This window comes from Emydura macquarii, unplaced genomic scaffold, assembly GCF_026122565.2.
Source record: "Emydura macquarii macquarii isolate MOO-44397 ecotype Brisbane River unplaced genomic scaffold, CSIRO-AGI_Emac_v2 contig_1790, whole genome shotgun sequence".
Taxonomy (NCBI): Eukaryota; Metazoa; Chordata; order Testudines; family Chelidae; genus Emydura; species Emydura macquarii.
In genome coordinates this window covers 17,001,677-17,025,469 of record NW_027131927.1, presented here as the reverse complement: position 1 = coordinate 17,025,469, position 23,793 = coordinate 17,001,677, and the positions used below count along the sequence as shown (strand labels likewise).

General features: G+C 41.7%; 2 protein-coding genes across 3 annotated transcripts in view; one reads left to right on the top strand and one right to left on the bottom strand.

The window, feature by feature from the left end:
- The first annotated feature begins 1,011 nt into the window (after window positions 1-1,011).
- LOC137158955 (alpha-fetoprotein-like) lies at window positions 1,012-22,974 on the top strand. Its single transcript, XM_067556997.1, has 15 exons — window positions 1,012-1,168; window positions 2,747-2,807; window positions 4,773-4,905; window positions 5,949-6,160; window positions 7,501-7,633; window positions 8,720-8,817; window positions 11,727-11,856; window positions 12,776-12,990; window positions 14,793-14,925; window positions 15,962-16,059; window positions 17,110-17,248; window positions 18,118-18,341; window positions 20,197-20,329; window positions 21,456-21,510; window positions 22,795-22,974. Exons 1-14 carry the CDS (start codon window positions 1,084-1,086, stop codon window positions 21,498-21,500), a joined length of 1,839 nt encoding a protein of 612 aa, XP_067413098.1. The 5' UTR covers window positions 1,012-1,083; the 3' UTR covers window positions 21,501-21,510; window positions 22,795-22,974.
- RASSF6 (Ras association domain family member 6) overlaps window positions 22,232-23,793 on the bottom strand; it is a 38,276-nt gene continuing 36,714 nt past the window's right edge. For both annotated transcript variants that reach the window (XM_067557000.1, XM_067556999.1), the window contains one exon: window positions 22,232-22,567. In XM_067557000.1, coding sequence (XP_067413101.1) covers window positions 22,438-22,567 — 130 coding nt within the window. In that variant the 3' untranslated portion in view covers window positions 22,232-22,437. The remainder of the gene's footprint in view (window positions 22,568-23,793) is intronic.

Below are 23,793 nucleotides of genomic sequence, written 5' to 3'. Positions count from 1 at the left end.
TTAGATTTTCCCCTTCTCTTCCCTTTGAGCAGCTCACAGAACAGCTGGAAAGCTGTGCGGAGGGCTGGTTTTTGGTATGCTCTTTTCCTCTTTGTTTTGTTGGTTCAGTATTAGTCAGCCTGTGAGATCATGTCTGGTTTCTTCAAATATGGAATGAGGAATTTCATTAGACTTGAGAGCATAATCCTGAAAGCTATGCTATCTCTGCCTCTCTTACAGCTCCGCTTTAGAACTTAATTCATAGATTCTACTCCAGCCCTGCCTGTCTGGTTTCTTGTTACAATTTAAAATGACACTACACATCTTCTCATAGTTGATTTTTAAATGGTGATCTTCGTAGCATGAATAAGTGAAAAAGAAGTCATTAAAATAAAAGGGTTTTTGGTTTTGGTTTTTTTGCATTTTCCCCTCCATTCTACAGTCTTCAAATTAGGTTTGTTTCAAGTTTTCGTAGAAGGTTAAAGAGACTTTTTGGATACGTTCTGCAGTGAATGGACAATTTTGCAGATCCAGTGTCTTACATGCTACCTTATCCCAATTTTTCCACCCCTGTGGCACTATAGCTTGGGGAAAGAGAGCTTGCTCAGCAAGTTAGGATGCAAGAGTCCCAAGTCTACTTCTGAACTCGGGGTCTTTCACTCGACAGGGCACCATCTATGCAACTCCAGCAGAACAATTCACCTTTGAACAAATACTGGGAGAGGGAGGGCAGGTGCATGGAAGAGTCTGTATATGGGATACAGGATAAAGAGCACAGTAGTGAAAAAAAACCAGTTTGTTTAAACATCTTGTTTGTAGTGTGATAAGGTAATTTACAAAAGTCTATTTGTCTAAATTCTGAAAGACTAGTGAATTTACAAGGCCTTTTTGTGACAAGATGTCCAGTTAACAAACATCATGAGCAAATAATTTTATCTATTTAATTATTAGCAGGACTATTCCAAAAGGTCTAAATGTCACATACGACAGCAAAAGGGTTTTTTCATTAACCAAACATTACTTGAGAAGAGTATAAAAGAAACACCTCTCTCATCTGTCTTTCTACCTTTCACATATATTCCAAGGCCCCCCAAATCTGACACCATGAAGTGGGGAACATTCATTTCTTTTATTTTCTTGGTAAGCTTTACCGAATCAAAAACCCTGCCCAGAAGATATCGGCATGTAGGTAAGAATATTTCTTGTACATTAACTATAAGTTTTCATATAATGTCCATTCACAACTTGTTGTGGTCGTTGGGGGATCTCACATGGTCATGGTCCATTCTAACAAACAAAAGAGTAATATAAAAAGCGTTTACAACAGTTATAATGGATACACATGAATAGCACAACACAATTATATAATGGCTCTGACTTCCCGGGAGCAAGATCAGACTCCTTGTGTGCTTTTGACTTCTCAAAATAGGCTATTACATTTCAAATACAATGACAGTGATTTCCGACTGGATTTGTGAACATAGTTTAGAAAACACTGAAGATTCTAAATCAGACTCCGCAAGTGCATGGTCTCTTTTCAAGCGAAATCATGCAGGTCATTGGAAGTTAGTGTATGGGTAAGGTAAACACGATTTGGACTTTTATGTATAATGCTCAGTTTGATACCCCAGTCAGTAAGTCTTAATACTATTAGCTGCTACCTAGTGTTTTAAAAAAAATATGTTTAGAAGAACACATGAGGTGAATATTTAGGGCCCATTTCTGCCACCCTTGCTTTTAAGTTGATTAGTACCTTACTTGGTGAGCAGTACAATTGGTTTTAGTGGGACTATACGCAAAGAAAGGTACTACTCAACATGAGTCAAGGTGGCAGAATCTAGCCCTTAATATTTAAAATCTAGAAGAGGTTGTGTATGCCACCTTTTTCCAATTTCACATGATCATTCTCAGGTTTGTGGATTATTAGTGCTTTGAGAATCCATGTAAGATATGAGACAATGTAATATTTACTTAGAGGTGAACAATATTCGGGACTGGTTGAAACACACGGAGCTTCATCATACTCATGTTGATTGTACTTTCATCTGGGGAGCTACTTTATTTTATAGAATGCCTTAACAATGTAAAGCACAATAGAATATGATTTCTTTATACATCTTCATGACCTCAGCACAGAGAGTGTAGATGGCTCAGAATTTAGAGCCAGTTGGACTGTTTCTGTACTATATTGGTCTCCAGTAGGTCCAAGATTGGGCCTGTTAGGAAAGGGAAAAAATTTGCATGAACTCTTTAGCTGATAAGACCCATTTTGTTTCATTAGGCCAAATTCACCCAGGTGTGTGAGGGTGAACTCCATTACTTTCAAAGGATTTTAGCCCCTTCTGCAGTGCTGATTTGAGCTCATTGACTTTAAACACATAATCCTTCAATTTAACTCAAACTAGCCAGTGATCAAAGACACCTTTAAATAACTAAGCAAAGTTTTAAAATACTGTCTGAGGTACAAAGTGTTTGGCCCCCCATTACCATTGGTATCAGAACATCTAACAATTGTTAACAGAGTTGTTATGAGGATAAGCATGCTGGGTGGAGAAGCGCTATTATTCCTACTATCCACATGGGGAACAGAAGCAGAGGGAGACTAACGGACCTGACCAAGGTCACTCAGGAAATCTGTGGCAGAGCAAAGAGGTGACTCTGGGTCTTCTAAGTCCAAGGTTGGCACCCTAACCATTCAAGCAGATCAAGAAAATGTTTCTGTATTAAACATTTGGTGACTCAAAGCCCAAACTATCTTGTTTTTCAGATGAAAAACACAACTTTGGTGATCTTATTACTGAGCTACATGAGGAGAATTTTAAAGCCATGTAAGTCTGATTGATAAAAATCCTGTTGAAAATGTGCTGCCAATGATCTTTTTTGTGCATTTTTAATCAGATTTAAAATAAAAAGTGTACTAACGAGCCAGATACTGAAAAATACATTAAAAGAATTAGCAGAATAAAAGTTGATAGTCAAAGCAGCAAAATAAGTCAAAGCAAAGATCCAATAAAGTGAGACAAAAAAGATGACTTCGACTTTACCCCTGGGGAAATGGGGCAATAAGAACCTCCCCTTACAGCTCTATGCAGACTACCCTGACCTTGGCTCTGGATATGCAGGTGCCAGTGAGCCATGTGCACCTGCTAGTCCTCAGCTAGAGCCAGTAGCAAAGAAGTGGGAGTAGGGAGAGGCAGAGAATGGGCAGAATGGCTGCATCCTTCCCCCCAGTGAAGTGCTGGCATGCTTCAGTGAGTTGGCACTGGGCAGATATATACGCCAGTAGCAGATTGCTGTCCCTCTGGAAGAAGGAGCATGGGAGAAATGACTCAGAGGCCTGTTGATGAGCTACAGGACCTCCTGGGATGGTGAAACTCACACAGCAGTCTTTGCTCAGGGCTGGGCTTAACAGCACTAGTTCATAAACTCCCCACCAGTTCAGCAACTCACCTTCAGGTGATCCTTCAAATGACAATGGCAAAAGGAACAAGGACTTTTAAGAGACTATTTCTGGCTAACAGGAAACATGGCAGCTAGAGACAAGCCAAGATCAAAACTACAGGGAAGTTAGTATTATTGCAGAAACTGCCTGCTGGAGACGGCTCTCTGCTGTCTGCACAGCACAGGGATGGCAGAAAGGTCAAGCTCTGACAAGCTCTAGTTTCTTTCAAGCAGTGGAGATATTATTCACGGCTAAGGATTCCTTATGAATGCTTTATGCTGCTGCTACGTTACGCTGATGCTTTATGGAAAATTTAGAAATTCCCTTTGGAAGCTTGATGAACAGTCAAACACTTTCACCTTCTTTGTGTTTCTCATTTTTTATAACTCAAGGGCATTTTCATAATAGCAGGATCCATGTTTGGGCATTTATCAGCACTCATCATAGTTAAGCAGGATTAGATGCTTAACTATGATGATTCTTACTCACAGAGTTAAGATGATAGCAAAATCTGGAGTCAAGAAAGCATATCCAACCCTCTATGACATATTGGTAGAGTTCTTAGGGGTTTTTTGCCTTGCCTGGGAACAATGAGTATGGATCATCAGTTCGGCTGCTGTGACAATATCTCACACTATCAGTTTTCTGTAATTGCAGGAATCTTGATGGAATTTGATTGCCTCCTGACTTCTAATGTTATATTCTTGTATCACAGAGGATTTTCATTTCAGAAGGCGGGAGAAACAGACGAAAAGTAGGAGCAAGGTGTCATACAAATAACCCTAATGATGAGAGGCAGAAATACTAAATGTGATATACAACTAAAAGAGGCTGATTTCCTATGGTAACTGATGCATAGGGGAATGGAAATCACTATTGCAATGCATTAGCACTAGTCCATGGCTACAGACAAGCCAATTTATTTAAACTGCCTTAGTGGTTCAGCAGTGCCATTGAAAAGTAAAAATTTCCAAAAGGTTTTAGCAAGTCTGTCAAGGATACCATCTCCTGCCTAATACCGTCTGAAAGCCTCTTCAGAGCTTCTTTTACCCTTCTCCAGTAGATTTTGGGTGGACCTTCATCATACTTTATCTCTACACAATGGAAAAACATGACGACAAGTCTGATTCCACACTGACTTCACCACCAGGGTTCACTATGTCAGGAAAAATTGTCCTTAGTTGCATCTCTCAGATTCTATGTTAGACCTGTCCTCCAGCTTCCGCCAACTCAGCCAGCTCCTGAGACAGTCTTTGGCCTCTGGATCAGACTTAGCACTCACACAGCTTGAAGAAATCCATTTTGTTTTTTGGTAGCTAGCTATGTATTTAACAGTATTGTTTTGCTGCAGTGCCACGGCCATGTTCGCTCAGTTCGTGCAGGAAAGCACTTATGAAGAAGTAACTAAAATGGTAAAAGATGTCACAGCCTTTGCACATAAATGTGTCGCCAGCAAGGAAGACCCAGAATGTGGGAAGGCACCGGTAAGCAAAGACGGTATTGTTACTGCAGCCAAGACAATCTGATTGTATTGTTATCATGACCACCATTTAAAAAAAATGGCTAGTGATTTTGGGGGCTTCAGTTTTGGACATCCAACTCAGGGTGCTTCAAAGTGGCTGGATTTTCAGAGGATGAATACTCAGCGCTTTCTGAAAATAAGGCTCACTCTAGGGTGTCCTACTGAAGTCCTCCAAAATCATTAGTTACTTTTGAAAAATTCTGGTCTGTCTCTTTAAAAAAAATCCACGTAGTCAGAAATTGGGCATCGAGGGTCAATATAACTAAATTCAGTAGCAGCAAGGGCCACCCATTACCATCATTATTTTGTTTTCAGCAATTGACTCATAAGTCTAACTTTCTGTCAGACCTGGGGCCTGAAAAAAGATGCTACATCCAAATATCCTTGACATTTTGTTTCAATATTCAAACCTGCCTCTGAATTGTGCAAGGGCCTCGTATTTGTTATAATGGGCTGAATCAAAGCCCTGGATTTCAGCATCCCAGCATTGTGGGGAGCTTGAGATATGGATCTGAATTTTTCTACTTGAACTGATTTGGTCAATAGTGTGCAGGATGCTTTTCATCAGACAGTTTCAATTCCAACCAGATGCACAGGCGCACACTGGTTCGTATCTTGTCATACTTGATATTACAATATGGATGTGAACATACTAGCCTTGTTTTGGGTACAGATTTGAAGCTTATCTGAACTTCAGTGGGACCCACTGGATGCTCATGATGTTTGAAAATCTTCCCGTTTATTTAGTTGCTGAAGCATGGGATTAGGAGCCACAAGTTAGGCACCAATTTTGATAAATTCTGGCCTACAAGTTTATGGCCCAATCCAATTCCCATTGCAGTCAAAGCAGAAGAGAATGGGGGGGTGGGGAAGAGAATGATCAGTTTATGAGAGTCAGGCTCTGCAAATAGTTCATGATATTAAATGTTCTTTCCACTAGATGATCACAAGAGAAAAACAGAACGGTGCACTATAGGCAAACACAAATGTTTCTTCTTTCCACAGCTTTACATTATCTTGTCTGAAGTCTGCCATGAGCAAGGCCTTCCGGAAAAATATGGGCTTGCTGACTGTTGTGCTAAAGCAGATGCTGAAAGAAATGAATGTTTTCTATCCCATAAAAATTCTACGCCAGGATTTATTCCTCCTTTTAAAAAACCAGATCCTGAAGAGGGATGCAAACAGTATCAAGAGCATCGAGACGAACTTTTAGGCTTGTAAGTAAATTAATTTTATATTAGAATCGAACAAGTTAGATGCAGTGGTTGTCAGCTTTGTAAACTTCCGGATAGGCACCTCCTTGTGGGCAGGCATGCCATAGCAACTTTCTCCTCTCTGCTGCCACCTGCTGACAGCCACTCCCCAGCACTGCAGCAATTTCTCTGCCAGTAACTCGGCCTGCTGGCTAGAGTCACTGTTTTAAATCCAACCTTTCCAGGGTCACATTTATCCAGACTAGAAGTCCCAAAAAATCTTAACAGAAACAAAATCTATATGCCCTATCTGGGACTATTCCTCAGCATGTTTTCATGGCTCAGCCTGCAGCCCCCCGCTGGCTCAATATCCTTGTAAGGGGCTTGTATGGCCTCTTCCCTGCAGCCAGTAGCAGAACCTAATCCCACCATCCACTCAGGGTTCTGGTCCAGAACCCTGCACTGAACAGCTAGTCTGCTCCTTCATCTGCACTGCAGCTTCTCTGGGCCCCTACCCACCCATTCTTGCCAATTCTCCTTACTTTTCTTCCCTGCTTAGTCTGGGTCTCCCCCGACCTCCCTGCCTGAAGAGCTTTCCTCACACTCTCCCTGCTTGGATCTCCCTGGCAGCTTCCTTTGCACCTCTGAGTTTCCTTCCTTTATAACAACCTTTCTTCAGCTTTTCCCCCCGTAGCTTTATCACTACTTAAGCCTGGCACTTGCTTCCTCCCCTTCCTCCAGGTGTTGGCAGATAACATGAATGAGATAATGTGGGGCCTGAGAGGCCAGTTAAGGCCTTTGTGCCTTTCAGCTCCCTAGAGTGGGGTCTTTTGCCCCCCCCCCCCCCCTTTACTTCAAAATTATGAGTATGCCCCAATTTCTATTATATTATGAACTCTGTTCTATGACCTGCTAACTGTGGTCATCTTTCAGGGGACTTGGTCCTGTAAGGTGCTGAGCATGTTGGTTTGATCAAGCAAAGCATTTAACCATGGGCTTAACTTTAAGCACAAAAGAAGTTCCCTTGAAGTCAATAGATGCTTAAAGTAAATCATGTGCTTAAATGTGTTGCTGGATCTGGCCTAAAACACTCAGCATGTTGCAGGATCGAGTCCTTAAATTCCAGTAAAATCTCAGCCCCCAACAGAATTCTTTCATGTTAAATCCCATTGCATTATGCGGTTCTCTGTTATAATGGCAGGAAAATAGCATTGACTGCAGTGGCTATTATCACAGGCTTCATTTGTTAATTTATTTATACATTAATTATAGAACAGCATAAGTGCATGGCACTTTACAACCCATCCGGACTCTGCTCATGGCGTTTATGTTCAAAGTTAACACAAGGCACCTTTCCATTGTAGATACATCTATGAACTTGCCAGGAGGTATCCTTTCCTCTATGCCTCAACAATTCTTCTCGCTGCTGGTCATTATGAGGAGATGCTGAAAGCTTGCTGCCAAGCTGAGGATAAGGCTGCATGTTTCCATGAAAAGGTATTTTATTTTTATATGTACAGTTACTTGAGGTTTTGATTAGTGGTCTCTTGTAGCTAGAGACATGCACTAGCAAAGCTGAAGGTCAACTTTTTCCATTTTAGTCATCTAAAACCTTATTTAGGCTCAGATTCCAGAAAGCACCTCCATTCGGGACAGGATTGAGTCTTGTGCATAAGTGCTTTTCTGAACTGGGGGCCTTTGACTCTTAAAGAAAAATGGTCCGATTTTCAGAGGTAATGAGCACTGGCAGCTCCCACCGACTTCAAGGTAACACCAAGAAGTTTATTTTCAAAGAGAGGCCACCATTTTAGGATTGGTGGTTGAGATTTTCAAAGCAGTGGAGGGGATTTAGACACATACTTCCCCTTACATTAATGGAAGGTCTGTATCTAAGTCACCTAGAGGGCTTTGAAAATCTCAGTCAACGATCTATTATAATTCCTCTTTCCTGTTATTCTAAATGAACAAAGTACCTTCTTATCTATCTCTATCTTGCCTTCTGTGTAGTACTGATGTAGCCCTCCTCACCATAGCATCTCAAGTCGATGTACTCATTTTATCAGACGGATATCGGTGCAATAGGATGGGAGAACGCTGATTGTATTATTACAGAATAGCTGCATTTGTCTGGCTTGGGGCCTGATACTGCAAGGTGCTGAGAACCTTCACTTTCCACTAACATTTCTGGCAACAGTATAGTATAGTTTAAAGAGGCTCACAGTACTTTGAAAAATGAAGCCCTTAAGAAGGAGACAAATGCACTGTATAGCATCAGATTAGATTATCCATAATGCACAGTTTAAAAACCAGAGTAGTGTTTAATAAGAGAGTTCATGATGAGGGCAATAAGAGGGCAGGTTTTCACAAAACTCTAACTAAATAAGGGGCTGGTGATCCAGTCATGTACATGAAAACTATTCATGACCCATCTTCCTTTTGCTTTGTTGGGCACTTTACAGCTAAGTGTAGGGAAAAGCCCTTTTGTATTTCTGCTAAGATTGTCTCATTTTAATTTTGCTTTTTTCCATTCCATTTGACCAGTAAGATTATTTTTAAAAGTGATTTGGCTCTTCATTATGACAGGCACCATCTGTGATGCAGCCAGTGAGAAGAAGTGGGTTGGTTGAGGACCTTACATGTGAGATTCTGAAGAAGTTTGGAGAAAGAACTTTAAAGGCTCTGTAAGTCTCTAGCTTATTTATTCAATGTACCTTTTGGTTACTTGGGGGGCGGGGGGGGAAAGACCCCCTCCCCCCCACGCAACTGCACACCTGCCAGAAGCCTACTGCTTGTCTTTGCAAGTGAAAGTGAATTGAAGGGACTGTGAAAAGATGTGCAAACACAAGCCAGGGCCCTGAGACACTTTAAAAAAATGCCAGGCCTTCAGGCAGTAGCTCTTCACCTAGGCAGCCACCTTCAAACTGTCTCTGGAGTAGACAGAGATAAGGATGGTTAAGCAGCTGGGTATTTCCAACAATAATGAACTTGACAGCCTGGAGCTGGTGCCAGGGGATTCAATCTGCCTGTGCCAGTGAGGACAGATATGCTTCAGGGAGGATTCCTCTGCAAGACACCGTGTAGTGTTGTGCAGCATAGTGATGGAGGCAGAAACAAGGAGCACTCCACAGGATGTGCCTCTCCAACAGTACCAGAGCTTTAATGAAAGTCACCTGGAAGTGGTCCCCTCCCCCAACATACCATGGTCCTTTCTAGGAAGTGAAGGACAGAACGCTATCATTTTAACTTACCGTCTGTGATGGGGGGGTGTGCCTCTTGTGAGCACCTCCTGTCGGCCGGGTGCTACCCTGCACTCGCTCTCTCTCTTTTCACGGTGCCCCCTGTGGCTGTTGCCCTCATCAGGTGGGTCTTTGGCAGCTCAGCCCTCTAGCTAAGTCACACATTTAACCTGAATTGAACTAATAAACGCCTTCTGGGGTAACAAAGTCCAACAAAGGGTTGGCTCTTTCCAGGGTCTTCAGCCCCGGGCCCTCGCTAACATCATTAGCCTAGTCTCTGGGCTCAACCCTCAGTGGCTTCTGGCCTAATTTTAAGTCCCCATCTGCTCTGGGATACAGCAGTGCCCCCAAAGCTTTCTTCCTGCAGACTCTCTAAGCCCTGCCCTGCACTTCAGCCTTTAAGCAAGCCTTATCCCCTTCCTGGGGCTTATACCATTCTGCCAGTGGGGGTCCCAACCCAGAGACCCTATAAAAAGCAGCCACACACTACTTCCTGTAAGAGTTGTTGCTGCTGCTATTTCCTGGGCCACTTCCCACATAGCCTCAGCCTCTTCCTCTTCCCTCAGGGCTGAAGCACTTCCTCTCAGAATGCCAATGTTCCCAGAACCCATCCCCTGGCTCTCCCCTGAGCTCCAGAAACAATCACCTTCCTTGCTCTTGTGGTCCCCATCAGCAACTGAGCTGCTCTACTCCTTTTATCTAAGCCTGCTGAGCTCTGATAGGCTGCTTCCCTGCAGCCTTTCTAGGCAGGCAGGAGGACCCACCTTTATTGCTCCTTTTCTGGGGCAGGGTGTGGTAGGACTGCAAGGCCTCCAGCAGAGGGCCTCACAGGGCCTGGTACACCCCCTCACCATTGCCAGTGGAATGAAGCTTTAAAGTTGTGGCAAAAGGGCCAGAGGAGCTGCACCACTACAGGCTGCATAGGGGATGTGATATACAGGTGCATCCTGCCAGCATACTTAACTTCCCCCTCCCCAGCCAGTGCTGATGTGGCTGTGTTGGCTGGCTCAAGACCTATCAGTGGAGTCACCTTGCACCACATCTACCCTCCTGGACTTTCCTGCCAATGTGTGAACCTAAGCTCTAAGTGTTTCTTTGCAGAATCATTTAAAATCCCTGAATCCAATCCACAAGCAGGGGAAAACATTATCTGAGATGTACCTGTACCTTTTCTCACCAGCCACCATGGGCAACTTTAGAGGTTAACACAAGAGAGAAGAAGGAGGTTGCCATAAAATGAAAGCCCACAGAGGGTTAGTTGTTGCAGGTCCCAGTTAAATTATTTAGATCACAATAAATCATTTTTGTGCACATTCGATGGAGGTTGATCTATGTAAAGAGAAGGGCCTCTATGTTACTGCTTTGAATGCCTTCTGAGCAATAAATATACTCTAATTTCTGAGTTCATTTTATAACAGAACTTACAGGCCAGATTCGCAGCAAATTTTGTGTGGCTAAATGCCTGCACAAAAACATGTGCACACCTGAACACACAGTTATCATGCCTGTGCATGCAACCATTCCAACTGTTACATGCAGATGACCTGTGGGATGTGTAACTGGAAATGCAAATTAGACATGCAAATACACATCTAATTGTAGCATAATTTTCTTAAAAGCTTAGCTTTTAGGGGGAAAAACCAGCTTTTCAATAATGGCCAAATTCTGCTTGTATTTACACCAGCACAGTTTCTTTTGGCAACAGCTGATGCAACTGAAGAATGCAGCCCAACCAGTTTATCATGCTAAATAGTCACTGTAGTGTTTCTAGAGTAGTTCTGTACCAGTTATGGGCCTGATTCACCAATGTGTAACTTCTGCTTTATACTCATGAATAACACCATTGTCTTAGATTTTCAAAGGGTATGTCTATGCTGATGGCGGCAAAGTCGCTGCCGCCAGATCGATTTATCTGGATCAACTGTGCGGTCAGTGAAGACCCACTCAGTTGATCCAGAAATCGACGTATTAAGACCACCTTCTCAAGTGGCGCAGTGCAGTGAAGACAGTGCGCAGAACAGAAGCAGAGAAGTCGATGGGAGTTACGCAAGTTACGGAGTTTTTTGCGTAGTTTGCGTAATTCCGGTCAACTGCTGCCGAATCTCCGAGGTAAGTGCAGAAAAGCCCAAAGTGGCCTAAGGGAATTAAGTAACCTGCTCTTATTGAAGTTCAATGGGCGTTGGGCACCACACTCTCTTATCACTGAATTCAGTTGCAATTTTCTCGTTAACTTTCAGTGGCAGCAGAAGCAGGTCACAGCTGAGCTTTTTTGAAAATCCCACCCATAATAAACTGCTAGAGACCATAGAATTGCATTCTGAGTTTTAAACAACACTTGTATTTATTCTTTCTAGGAAACTTGTTCAAATCAGCCAAAAATTTCCTAAGGCTGATTTTGCTACCGTTAACAAACTTGTCACAGATGTTGTTCACATACACACGGACTGTTGTCATGGTGACATGCTGGATTGTATGCATGACAGGGTAAAAGAATAACTTATTTATCACTTCTATGTTTAAGAAAGTAGGTTTCATAGTGGGTTTTCTTGCTTCTAGTTTTGTTCCTTTCTGCTGATCTTTTGTGTATCTTCTGTTAATTGTTCTCCAAATTAGGAATTTAAAGTCTGATACATAAATGAGAATTTTCCATCCTGCTAAATTATCCCACATGACTCTGTTTGCAATGAAATAGGCAGAAAGTATGAGGCACAAGGACGAGTTTGTGGCTAGGGCACTAGACTGGGATTCAGGAAAGCTGGGTTCAGTTCCTGGCTTTGCCACAGACTTCCTGTGTAACCTTGGGCAGATCACATAATCTCTCTGACCCACATCTTCAAAGATAGTTAGGTGTCTAATTCCCTTGGGAATTAGGTACCTAAATACCTTCAAGGCATCTTCTACTGGCATGTTGTAATTTTTTGTCCCACTCTCTTTCTGTCTTGCCTATTTAGATTGTAAAAGTGTCAGGGCAAAGACCATCTCCTACTATGTGTATGTAGAATGCTTAGTACAATGGGAGGGAGTGTTACCTAGTGGCTAAAGGAATGGCCTGGAGACTAGGGTTCTAGTCCCACTTCTGCTGCTGGCTCACTCTCTGCCCTTGGACAATTAACTTTTCATCTCTGTGTTTCAGTTTCCCCAACTGTAAAATGTGGGTAATGATACTGACCTTTGTAATACTAAAAAAACCCCCACTTTGAGATGCACAGATGAAAACCACTGTGTAACAGCTAGGAGGTAGATGTTAATGGGGCTCTTATCTCAGCTGGGGATATTGTATTAAAAATTGTAACTGAAGAAGGGGTTGTCCAGGGTTTCTGAATGCAAACCCTTCTCCCTGCTCCCAAAAACAATGAGAAAAATCAAATATAAGATCCAGTCTTTTTTTTTTTAACTTTTACAGATAGAGATGACGAATTATGCCTGTTCCCACCAAGATGCCATATCAAGTAAACTCAAAGGTTGCTGTGAAAAGTCACTCATAGAAAAAGGCGAATGCATAGTTCACTTGGAAAATGATGACAAACCTGCAGACTTGTCTCCCACAGTCAGAGAGTTCATAGAGGATAAAGATGTGTGTGACCACCTTGCCAAGGAACAAGATGTCTTCCTGGCCAAGTAATGCAGCTCTTAGTCTACTCTGTCATTCAAGCGTTGCGTGCCCCAGCATTCCAGTTGGTCAGGCCCAGCATTCCAATTTAGAAGCTATATCTTTGCTTGTGAAACACTGGTGAGCTAAGCCTGGAAAGTGTAGGAGCCCATGTCTTGACCTGTTAAATCTGGTTTAGGCACTGAGTAGGTTAAGTTCAAACAATGTACCTAATTTTCAATCCGAATTTTATTTCAAATATTTGCCTTTACATTTGTCATGGGCCTTTATTAATGCATCGGTAAGCTTTTATGTGGCCAAAATAATGAAAGCTCTGCTCTTCTCATAGTACTACAATTCCATCATCCAGTAACTGAAATACTCTGTTATTTTTGGCTCTGAAAATGACTTAATGGAACATTTAAAATCTCATGAAAACATTAGCACAAATATAAACACTGAGCTATTTGGTTTTACTGAGGTTTACCTGAATTCTGCTATTTCCGTAATATTTTAGAGAACGGAAAAAACCAGAACCTCCAATGCTGCTGAATTTGAGAAGGGTGGGATGGGAGCAAATGTGGAATATCTGCTTTCATGAGTTTTCTGCTAGTTGGGTTGGTAGATCATGACCATGAACAGGGTGAAAAATCTAAAGTTTCCAGTGCTGTCTGTTCCAGTCCCAGATTCAAACATAGTTCTGACTCAGCCATAAACCTGAATTTGCTTAAACCAAACCCAGATCTGGATCTAAACATGTCTGCTTTAGTCAGATTCTGGTTCTGATTTGACTCCCACTGTAATCAATAGCAAACTTTCCATTGGCTTTAATGGAAGCATGACACCCAGAAGCTGTTTAGGGCAAATGAAATAAAATACTTCAGTTTATGAAAGTGGTAGCCCACTTTTTGGCCAGATTCTTGGCTAGTATAAGCCACTTACTTCACTTGAATTATGCCATATGCAACAGCTGAGTACTCGGTTCTTTGTTGGAAAGAATTTTGCTAGCATTTAGATGTGCTATAAATGGATAAAGCTAAGCTTTGAAGTTTTAAAATATGTTAAAGTTAGAACAGGTAGACCTTTTTTTTGAGAAAAAATATTTTTTATGAAAAATATCTTGTATTTTCCCTCCATTTTTCAGTTTTTCATAAGACCTGGAAAGCCATATTTTTTGTTTTCAAAATCCAAAACATTTTTTCTTATTTTAACTTTTGGTGAAAATCTGAAAAAGTCATCCAAAAATTAGCCAACATTGAAAAATCTTCATTTTCTAAATTTTTCATTGGAAGTAGAATACATTTACCAACCAGTTCTATTAGCAGTCAGATTAATTTAACTAACAGAAGGTGCTCAGCAGCTAGGAGGATCAGGACCGAGAACTATGCACACCAAAATAAATAAATAAATAGCTAATCATTACCATAAACACTGCAAATAAATAAATAAATAAATAAAATCTGCATTTATGATCAGTGGCCAAATACAAATTGTACATTAATCCTGTGCTAAAACAGGGCCATTTTTTTTTCATTAATGGCCTCTAAATGTAAAAAATATCTTCAGCCATATTGGTTAAAGGTTCCTGAAAAATAAAATCTTATCATCAAAGTTCATCGTCTTTATCCTTCAAACAATCCCAGCTGATTATAAAAAGAAAGGGTTGGATGGACCAAACAGCAGGCGTTGTCTAGACAAAAGTACTCAATTCTGATATAAGTTGTTGGGCTAAAATCAGACTAGATTATAATAATAGGCCCATCAAGCCTTAACATCGATGAATCTTTGAAGGATCCTAATTTCTAATGCTGATATCTTTCATGTGTTACAGATTTGTCTATGAATATTCAAGAAGACACCCTGAGTTCTCTGCTCAGATGCTTTTAAGAGCTGGTAAAGGATACCAGGAGTTACTGGAAAATTGCTGCAAAACCAGTAACCCTCCTGAGTGCTATGGCAAAGGGGTGGGTGTTGCTACACTTCATGTAATAAACAGGCAGCTTGAGCAAAATTCACAAACTGCTATTGTCTGATGCTGATTGAGGCATGAGTTGGAAGCACTTCTACTCCCTTGGTCTGGAACAGCAACCCAGGACTTCCTAGAAGGAGGGCCACAGTTGTAGTAAGGTTTTGTGCCCTCCAGCGTGCAGCAAGGCATCACCCTTCCATTATTTGAACTATGTGGTTTTGCTGGGGAACAAATACCACTGTGTGGGAGATGGCGGGTGGGGGCAGGATCTGCTTATTCAGTGGTAGCTGGAGAAGCTGGAAGCCCTCCTCTGCTTTCCCTTGGTGCTGATCCTAGAGTTGGCTAGCTGTTCAAATGAGCTGGTAGTTGGGAGGGACTCCTGCCCGTTTGGGACAACTAAGACCCTCTCTTGGAAAACAGTAAGTGGGGGAGGACAGCAGCAGCGCTCTTTCCGCATACAAGCCCTTGTTTTTAGGGGGCTCACACTGCGTCCCACTCATCCCTCTGCCCCTTCCTGGCTCCTCCATGCTGATGGCTCCTAGTAGGATACTCCTGCTAGTGTACTGCTCTAACTGTGAGCTTCACATGGGCAGAGAGAGGTGTCAAAGAAGGGGGTGGAGATAAGTTCTGTGAAATCTCTGACCCCTTTTGGGCTCCAACCACTGAGCCTCTGCGCATCCCTAATGCACCCTCTACTGCACCTTCTTGATTTATCTCAACATTGGTCTGCATGGCCTAGAGCTCCCATTTCTGGCAATCAGGGTCCCCCATAATTCATAGGCTATGGCCTGTATAATTATAAAGTCAGTTATTTCAGAGATGTAGGGCCTTATGGTCTATGCACTAGTTATGTTCAGATAGTTGGGGTTGCAGCTAGCAGAGAGAATTTTCAATGCAATCAGAAGAGATATGATTATATGGCAGATAATAGGAAGTTGTGAACAATTAAAACGACATCGTGATGCAACATTATTTTGCATTGCACACTCCAATAATAACCCCTTTAACAATATAACTACACTGTTTTTCAGGAAGAACTACTCAAAAAACACATCCAGGAAAGCCAGGAATTGATCACGGCAAACTGTAACCTCTTCAAGGAACAGGGAGAATACTACTTCCATAATACGTAGGGTTTGGTTTTTTTTGTTTCTTAATGAGCATCCAATCCTTGTTTACCAGCTTTAAATAATAGGGGGGTCATATCCTCAGCTGGTGTAGATCAGCACGGATCCATTGACTTCAATAGAGCGATGCTGAGTGATACCAGCCTAAGGTCTGATGTAAACAACTTTAGGTTTTGTTACGATACTGTTCTACCGCATGCATGATGTCCATAGCCCAACGCATGAACATTTCAACTCCTGTTGGCTGACCATGTCAGGGCTCAGGAACAGCAGGAGCGTGGACAAGCTTACAATGCTGCTGGCTTTGGCCCTAATTCAGCCAGGTTCTTAAACAAGGCCTAACTTTAAGCATATGAATCTTCCCAATGAAGTCAATGGCATTGGTCCTGTGCATAGCGCTAGGCACATTCTTAAAAGCCTTGCTGAACTGGGCCCTTCTTCTCTGAAGAGATGTATAAGATTTGCTTCCTCTCAGTCTGGTCCCTCTTAGATCAATACATTTGCTTTAAAGCCAGCCTTTGGAACAGGTGAAAAGTCCCAACAACCCTGGGTTGACCATCAACCTATTGACCTTTTGTCCATAGCCATTATTCTTCTTGCCACACTTGCTAACGTTGTATATAAAGAAAAGTGAGCTGTTTTCCAGCCCATCTTATGCCCTCCTACAACTTCCCATGAAGTCACGTAGGGCTCAGTCTTGCGAACAGATGAGGTCCCTTGACGCCACACTGAAGTCAATAGGAGAGTGGTAGTATTTGTCAAGTTTCAGAATCAGGCCCATTTTGTTGCATATGTGACATCACCTTCATTTTTATTCCAATGACTAGATAAGAACACTTAGGCTAACACAAAGGACCTGATTTTTATTGCTTATACCAGTATAAATTGAGAGCAACTGGCATTTAAAACATTGAGCTAGCTCCTCCGCTCGCATGAAGGGTTGGAGTTCCGTTAAAGTCAATCAGACGTATGCTGATTTACACCCGCTGAATGTTTGGCTCATCAATCACTAATCTACTGGATCACCTGTAACTGGGAGATTGTTGTTTCAGGCTTCTTGTCCGCTACACTAAGAAGATGCCACAGCTGTCATCTGAAGAGCTGCGCCGGTTCACAAAGCAAATGGAGGAATTTGGTGCCAAGTGCTGCCAGCTAAGTGAAGACAAAATATTTCCTTGTGCTGAGGAATATGTGAGTATGTTTCTTTCCTCATCTCAATCTCACTTTTTCTTCGAGAGCTTGCTGCCTCCCCGGTATTCCTAACCTCCAACTGCATGGAGAGTCTAGAGAGAGCCTCTAACAGAGAACCCCCATGAGATAGCGAAGGCACTACCAGTCACTGACTTGGTCGAGGTATAGGGCCAGACCCTGAGGTGGTGTAAACAGGCATATTACCATTGCCATCAATGGATTTATGCTGATTCATACCAGCAGAGGATCTGGCCCATAGTTTTGCATTGCCTTCAGGCCTTTGCTGAATCAGGGTATTTGTTACACATAGTGGAATTCTAATTCTGTTCCCAATGAAGTCAGTAGCATGTTTCTCTTGGCTGTCCTGGAAACAGAACCAGGCTCTGAGTGGATATGGCCTAGCTATGACATTGTTCCATTGGGATGAGCAATTTTATATCATTCTTCCATCACTGATGCATATATCTCATGGGCCAAATTATTAAAAGGGCCACACGCTGGCCTCCATGTGTACCTTAGCGGCATGCAGTTTTTTTGCAGTGTCTCATGCACCCACAAATCCCTGTTGCATGTGTAAATTCTATCATTTGTGTGCACAGATGACAGCACATAAAATTGCATATGCACGGAGGCCACTGTTTGGAAATCTGGCCCATTTTGTGTTGACAGCATGCAGCTTTCAATAGAAATATGGACTGGTGCTTTCTCTTAAAGAATTTCAGCAAAATTAAGCAACATTTAATTTGCTTTAAATTATAAAGGTTTTTATTTATAATTTTAACCTCTCATGAATTTACCAAGGGTAGCATGTATCTGTTATTTTTTAAAATGCCACTGTAAAAAAAACAATTCTTTCTGGCTCCATACAGATTGATCTTGTGATGGGACAAATATGTAGGCGACACTACGCCAGTCCTATAAACCCAAATGTCTGTAAGTGCTGTAGTGACTCCTATGCTCTCAGAAGGCCATGTATTAGTGGCTTGGGACTGGATGAGAAGTATGTGCCCATACCACTTACTCCTGGTCTGTTCTCCTTCCATGAAGACTTGTGTGCAACTGAAGAGAAAGAGCTACAGAGAAAGAAGCAGGAGTAAGATATGCCTGTTTATTCTGGTTGCCTCCGTTTCTGAAACACCATTCTGCTAATATTTCACCCACTTCTTGTCCACCCAGCTTTCTCTCTAACATCAGCTGCTTCCTATTCCTCCTTCACAGCCCTTGTTAAAACCCCTTTCTTCCAGAAATATTTACTTATTTCTTCTTCTCACCAATTCCCCATATTCCCACTCCCACTTCCTGAAATTTTGTTCAGTGTCTTGTTTGGGCATTGTTTCCCTCCCATTGTAAGCAATTAATTTTCCAATTTCGATGTCTATAGTAGTGTTTAGGCACTTGGGGATAAATTCAGTGGGACTCAGGTTCCTAAGTCACATAGGGCTTCTGAAAATGTTATCCCTAAGTTGTAAAATTTCAAAAGTGACAATAATTTTGTTTCTGGGTGCCCAACTAGAGAGGCCTGAAAGAGATCTGATTTTTCAGAAGAGGGAGGGTTCCGCGCTTTCTGAAAACCAGGCCCTTTTAAGATGTCTCAGGCTGGGCACTCAAAAACTGAGCTACCTAGAATTGTCAGTTTTGAAATTTGCTCATACCTGGACTCCTAAATCAGCACGCAAGTTCCTCAAATGGGCATTTATGTACCTACATATGGATTTAGGTGCCTAACATTACAGCAACCAACTTTATAAATAGGGCTCTTTAGAGTACTCATTTGGCCCTGTACCTGTGGTATATTAACACCTCACACTCTTTATCCCAAGTCACTTGAGAGGTAGAGCAGTATTATTCCCATTTTACACAGGGGAAACTGAGCACAGAAGGCAAGTCTACACAGCGTTTTGGAACAAGCCTCCCAGGCAGGTTTGCATTACGGCGCTAAACTTAGCTGTATAGACAACTCTTGGAAATTGTGGTGTGGCCTGGAGCTCAGGCTCTGTAGCCCACTTCCTCGCTAGTTTTCAGAGCCCAGGTTGCAACTTCAAAGCACTCTCTATACAGCTATTTATAGAGCACTAGCATGAGCCCTGCTAACCCCAGTCTGTTGCCTCAGGCGGAGAAGCTCGCTCTCACTCAGTCTCTGGCATTGTCTACACCCAGCATTTGGAGGCTAAGTGACTTGCCCATGGTCACCCAGGAAATCGGCAGCAGAGCAGGCAACTGAACATGGCTCTCCCAAGTCTCAAATTAGCACCTTCACCACTGGGCTATCTGCTGGTCCCCAATAGTGGTAGAACCCAAATATTCTTCCCTCCTCAGTGGCTCCGTGACACATCTTAGCACTAACAGACCTGAGTTCTTAGTGTGCCAGCTCTTCTTCTCCCAGAGAGCAGCTAAAGTGCTGCATCTCCTTCTGTTGCTGGAAACAGACAGGTTGGCAACTAACTTTCTTCCCCTGAGAGCTGTGTTTGTGTGGGGACAGTGCACACTTATGGACCATGCCAACCATATGCACACCATCTGGTGCCTGCAGCTAGTTGGTCTGGCATGTCAGTCAGGCTTCTGGTCTGCCCTTCCCCATAAAACTATTCATGTCACACACCCAAGCAGGCAGAATTCTAAGGTCCTGGGAGCCCATCACTTCCTGGGAGCCTCCAAAGTTGCAGGTGGCTACAGACACATTTGCACAATTGCATACACACTCAGGGCCAATCAACCTTGAAAGCAAAGGTTACTACTTTGTACTGAGGAATGGTACAGAGATTTCCATCTACCTGCCAATTCGTCCATGGGGCGGTAACCAGGCCCAGTGAAACTACACAAAGGAAAGGAGGTGACAATGTAACTTTGAAATAAGGCTTTGTAGAGCTGAAGGCATAGAAGCTCTTTGGTAAGTCATGTGTTTTATCATTAAGCTAAGTGGGCACTGTTCTGGTTTGCTCCTGTTTCAGACTGCTCATCAGCCTCATCAAACATAAGCCCACCATTACAGATGAACAACTGAAGACTATCATTACATCTTTTATTACCATGAGAGAAAAGTGCTGCAAAGCAGAAAACCACGAGGCATGTTTTGGAGAAGAGGTATCCCACTTTTTTCATGTATCTTTAATCAAAGGATGTGTAAATATCTGTATTTTAAAAAATATTACAACTAGCCAAAAAGCTCCACTTAGATTTTTAAAGAAAGAACCATATGGCCTGCATCTGAATATATAAACTCCAGCATGCCAAAGAATGTAAGTTTGCCTGAGATTGCATTTAGTACTATCCTTTTGCTCATATTCAGAAGTTTACATCTCCAGAACACACCCTGTATTAATAGCTTCATGGGTTTGAAGGGTCAAATCTAATCTCTCTAACAATTTCTCCTGATGGGTAATTTCTAATTCAATTTCTTTCCCCAAGCTCCTAGACAGGGAGGAGTGGTATATTCTTAAAAGTTTGGGGAAAGCAATTGTTTCCAAGATTTTTTTTGTGACTGAATTTCTCAATTTCTTTCACCTGGCCCCATTTCTCTTCCTGTCTCCCCATTCTTTTCCATATTGGTTTAGATTAATTTCCATGTTAAATCACATAGCCACCTCCTTTTGATTCTCTCTCCTCCCTACCCTATTTCTGTGCATCTTTTTCTTAGCACTCTCCTCTTTTTTGGGCATTGCTTAGTTGGAATTTAGTTACCAATCCCATTTACAATGCATGAGCCAAAATGAAATCCAACTCCCTCGCCCAGTGCTGTAGTTGCTCTGCAATGCTCTATGCGGTAAAATGCAGTAAACATTCATTTTTGTCAAGAAAGGAGGAATTTTTTACTCTGAATCCACACAAGCAGCAGATCCATAGAGTTAGACAGGGCCATTTTTACAGTCCCTTTTCAGAGTGGAACTGTACTTTAAATACTTTTGACAATTGCAGCATCTTTAAAAAAAAACAAAATCAAAAACCACCCACAGTTCAAGAATAGTAGCCTTAACTCTGTTAAATACCATGAGATTTCCTTTTCCTTTTGGAATTCTACTGAAGTATTTCAGACTTGATTCAGTTGTGTGACATTTCTTGAAGAGCTAATGTTGCAACTTTATGTATATACTACATGTACATTTCTAAATGACAGGAAACGCACCTAAAGCTAGGATGTTTATATTGTCTGTCCAAATATATATTCTCTTCCTGGATTCTCTCACCTATGAACGTTTGTCTTTTTTTTCAGGGTCCAAAACTGATAGCAGAAAGTCAGGTTATATTCGCACTATAGAACATCTCAGGTAACCTCGGTGGGAAATATATTCCGAATTACATAACGTAGTAACATTTTAATAGTGAAAACATCTATTCAAAATGGCCATGAAGTGTACATTGGAACTTATGAATTGCCACAGTGGACTAAAGAGCAGATTCCCAGCTGCTATAAATTGCCATAGCTCTATCTAAGTCAGTGGAGCTATGACAATTCACACCAAGTGAGGATCTACTCTTAACAATTCATCTGCTACCTAGTCTCCTACAGTGACCAATGGTAGATCCTCAAAGACAGGCATAAACTCTCCATGATGCAGTTGGGCAGCTGTGGAACACTAAGCTCAGTCTAGACACAATATTGCATCAGTTGAACTAAAGATGTGCTTTTTAAAATCAATTGAATTCAGCTGGTGCCAAAGGCCATGTGGACACCCTTTAAATTGATAGACAGCTGGCTTATATCAAGTTAGCTCAAAATGATTAGGGACAGATAAAATAAACTGAATTAAGTTACTCAGAGCAAATTAAGAGTGTCCACACAGTGTTTTGTAACTAAACTAAGTAGAAAAAAGATTTACGTTAAAGTGGTGCAACTTCTGTGTTAAGACAAGGTCCCTGTGTCACGGCTTCTTCTTGTTCCAGGTTTATTCTGTGCAACATAAGAATTGAAAGCCTTTATAATTTTTAGCCTAGCTTGTATAACTATAGATTTAACTGATTCATATTCCATTGATTCAAAGCCCCTCAGCCCCCTTTAAATCCTTTTGGGTCACTGCATAATAATGATAATAGATTAATATAGCATTTTTATAGCACTTGGCTCAAAGTACAGTACAGACATTCACTGCTTTAACTTGCTAATGCACATAAAACTGCAGCAGCATAAGGGGGACAATAAAGCTGCCTTAAGGCATCTGAAGATTCTCTTACTGAGCCTCCTAAACAGGTGTAGATCACAAGGCTGGCAGAAAGGCAGCCGAAGGATATGTTGGATGCAGGGCTGGAACATTGAGGCAGCAGAGTGACTCCCTGGAAACCTCCCGGAAGTTGCTGTAATGTGCAACAGGAGCTGTCTTGGCATTCCTGTTTATCCATATAAATGAACACGAGGATATATGATGCCATCCAATACCAGAAGATAAATCTCTCTCAAAAAAAATTCTTCCTCCCAAAGTTTTGCAAAGAGATATACCTAGATGTTCAGAATTAATGTGGCTCATTTAAAGTGATTTATCGCTACCACAATAGAAAGTCACTTTCTTGTTTACCTCTGTAAGTAACTGATGATTTTTCTCATTTTGTTTTCCTAGATCACCTGTGGAAGACAGAGACAAAATTCATCTCTGCCCTATTTACTGTATTTGCATTCTTTCTTATTAGTTGTCACTGTCATAGTCCTCTGATTCAAAGAAACCAATGCAATTCTGCTCTTTCTTTCATCTCTCATTGCTGCCTTACATTCAATAACGAATAAAGCTTTGAATAAACTCTTCCCTTGTCCTGGCCAGTTGAGTCATCACATTGGACAATTGCTATAAAACAATTTCCAACAAAATCCCTGCCAGGTTTGCAAACAGCTGGTACCATTACAAACTGGTAGCTTTGTTTCTTTAATGGTTCAGGTCAAGGGCACATTGCAGAAAACCTATACAGGCCCATGCCAGGCTTCGTAGTTATTTTTATAACGCCTCAATTTTATGACGACACTATACAAACAGGGGAAGACAGGTCTTTCTCCTGAATAACTTACACATACAGACAAGGGGAAGGGATTCAATCAGATGCCACCACACTTAAAGTCCTTAACTTTCAAACCCAACGAAGTCAGTGGGACTTGTGCTTAATTTTAAGCATGTGTTTAATTTCTTTGCGGAATCACAACCAATTTTTTTTCTCTTTTCTGTTTCCTATATTTTTAAAGTCTTCTTCATAGACCCTATTCTTGGTTTTTTAAAAACCCTCATCTCTTACTTTTCATTTGTATTTTACCCCTTTTGTATTTCACCCTTGGCTGAGTTTGACATAGAAGAAATGAAACAAATGTAAAAGTAACTTTTAAAAAACGGCTCATTACCAAACAGGAACAGCACATTAAAGCCACGTCCAGTGATTTCTGAAAATGATGCATATGCCCCAACATCCATGAGTGTAACTTGTTAGGCTCGTTCTGAGGGGCTGTATTTTTACAGCCTTTTCCCCCCACATCAGCCCTGAAAAAACTGCAAGCATGGCTGAAAGGCAGTATGTGCTCATCATCTTGCTGCACCAAATAGAAGATAAATTTGGAACAATCTGCACAATGAGACGGT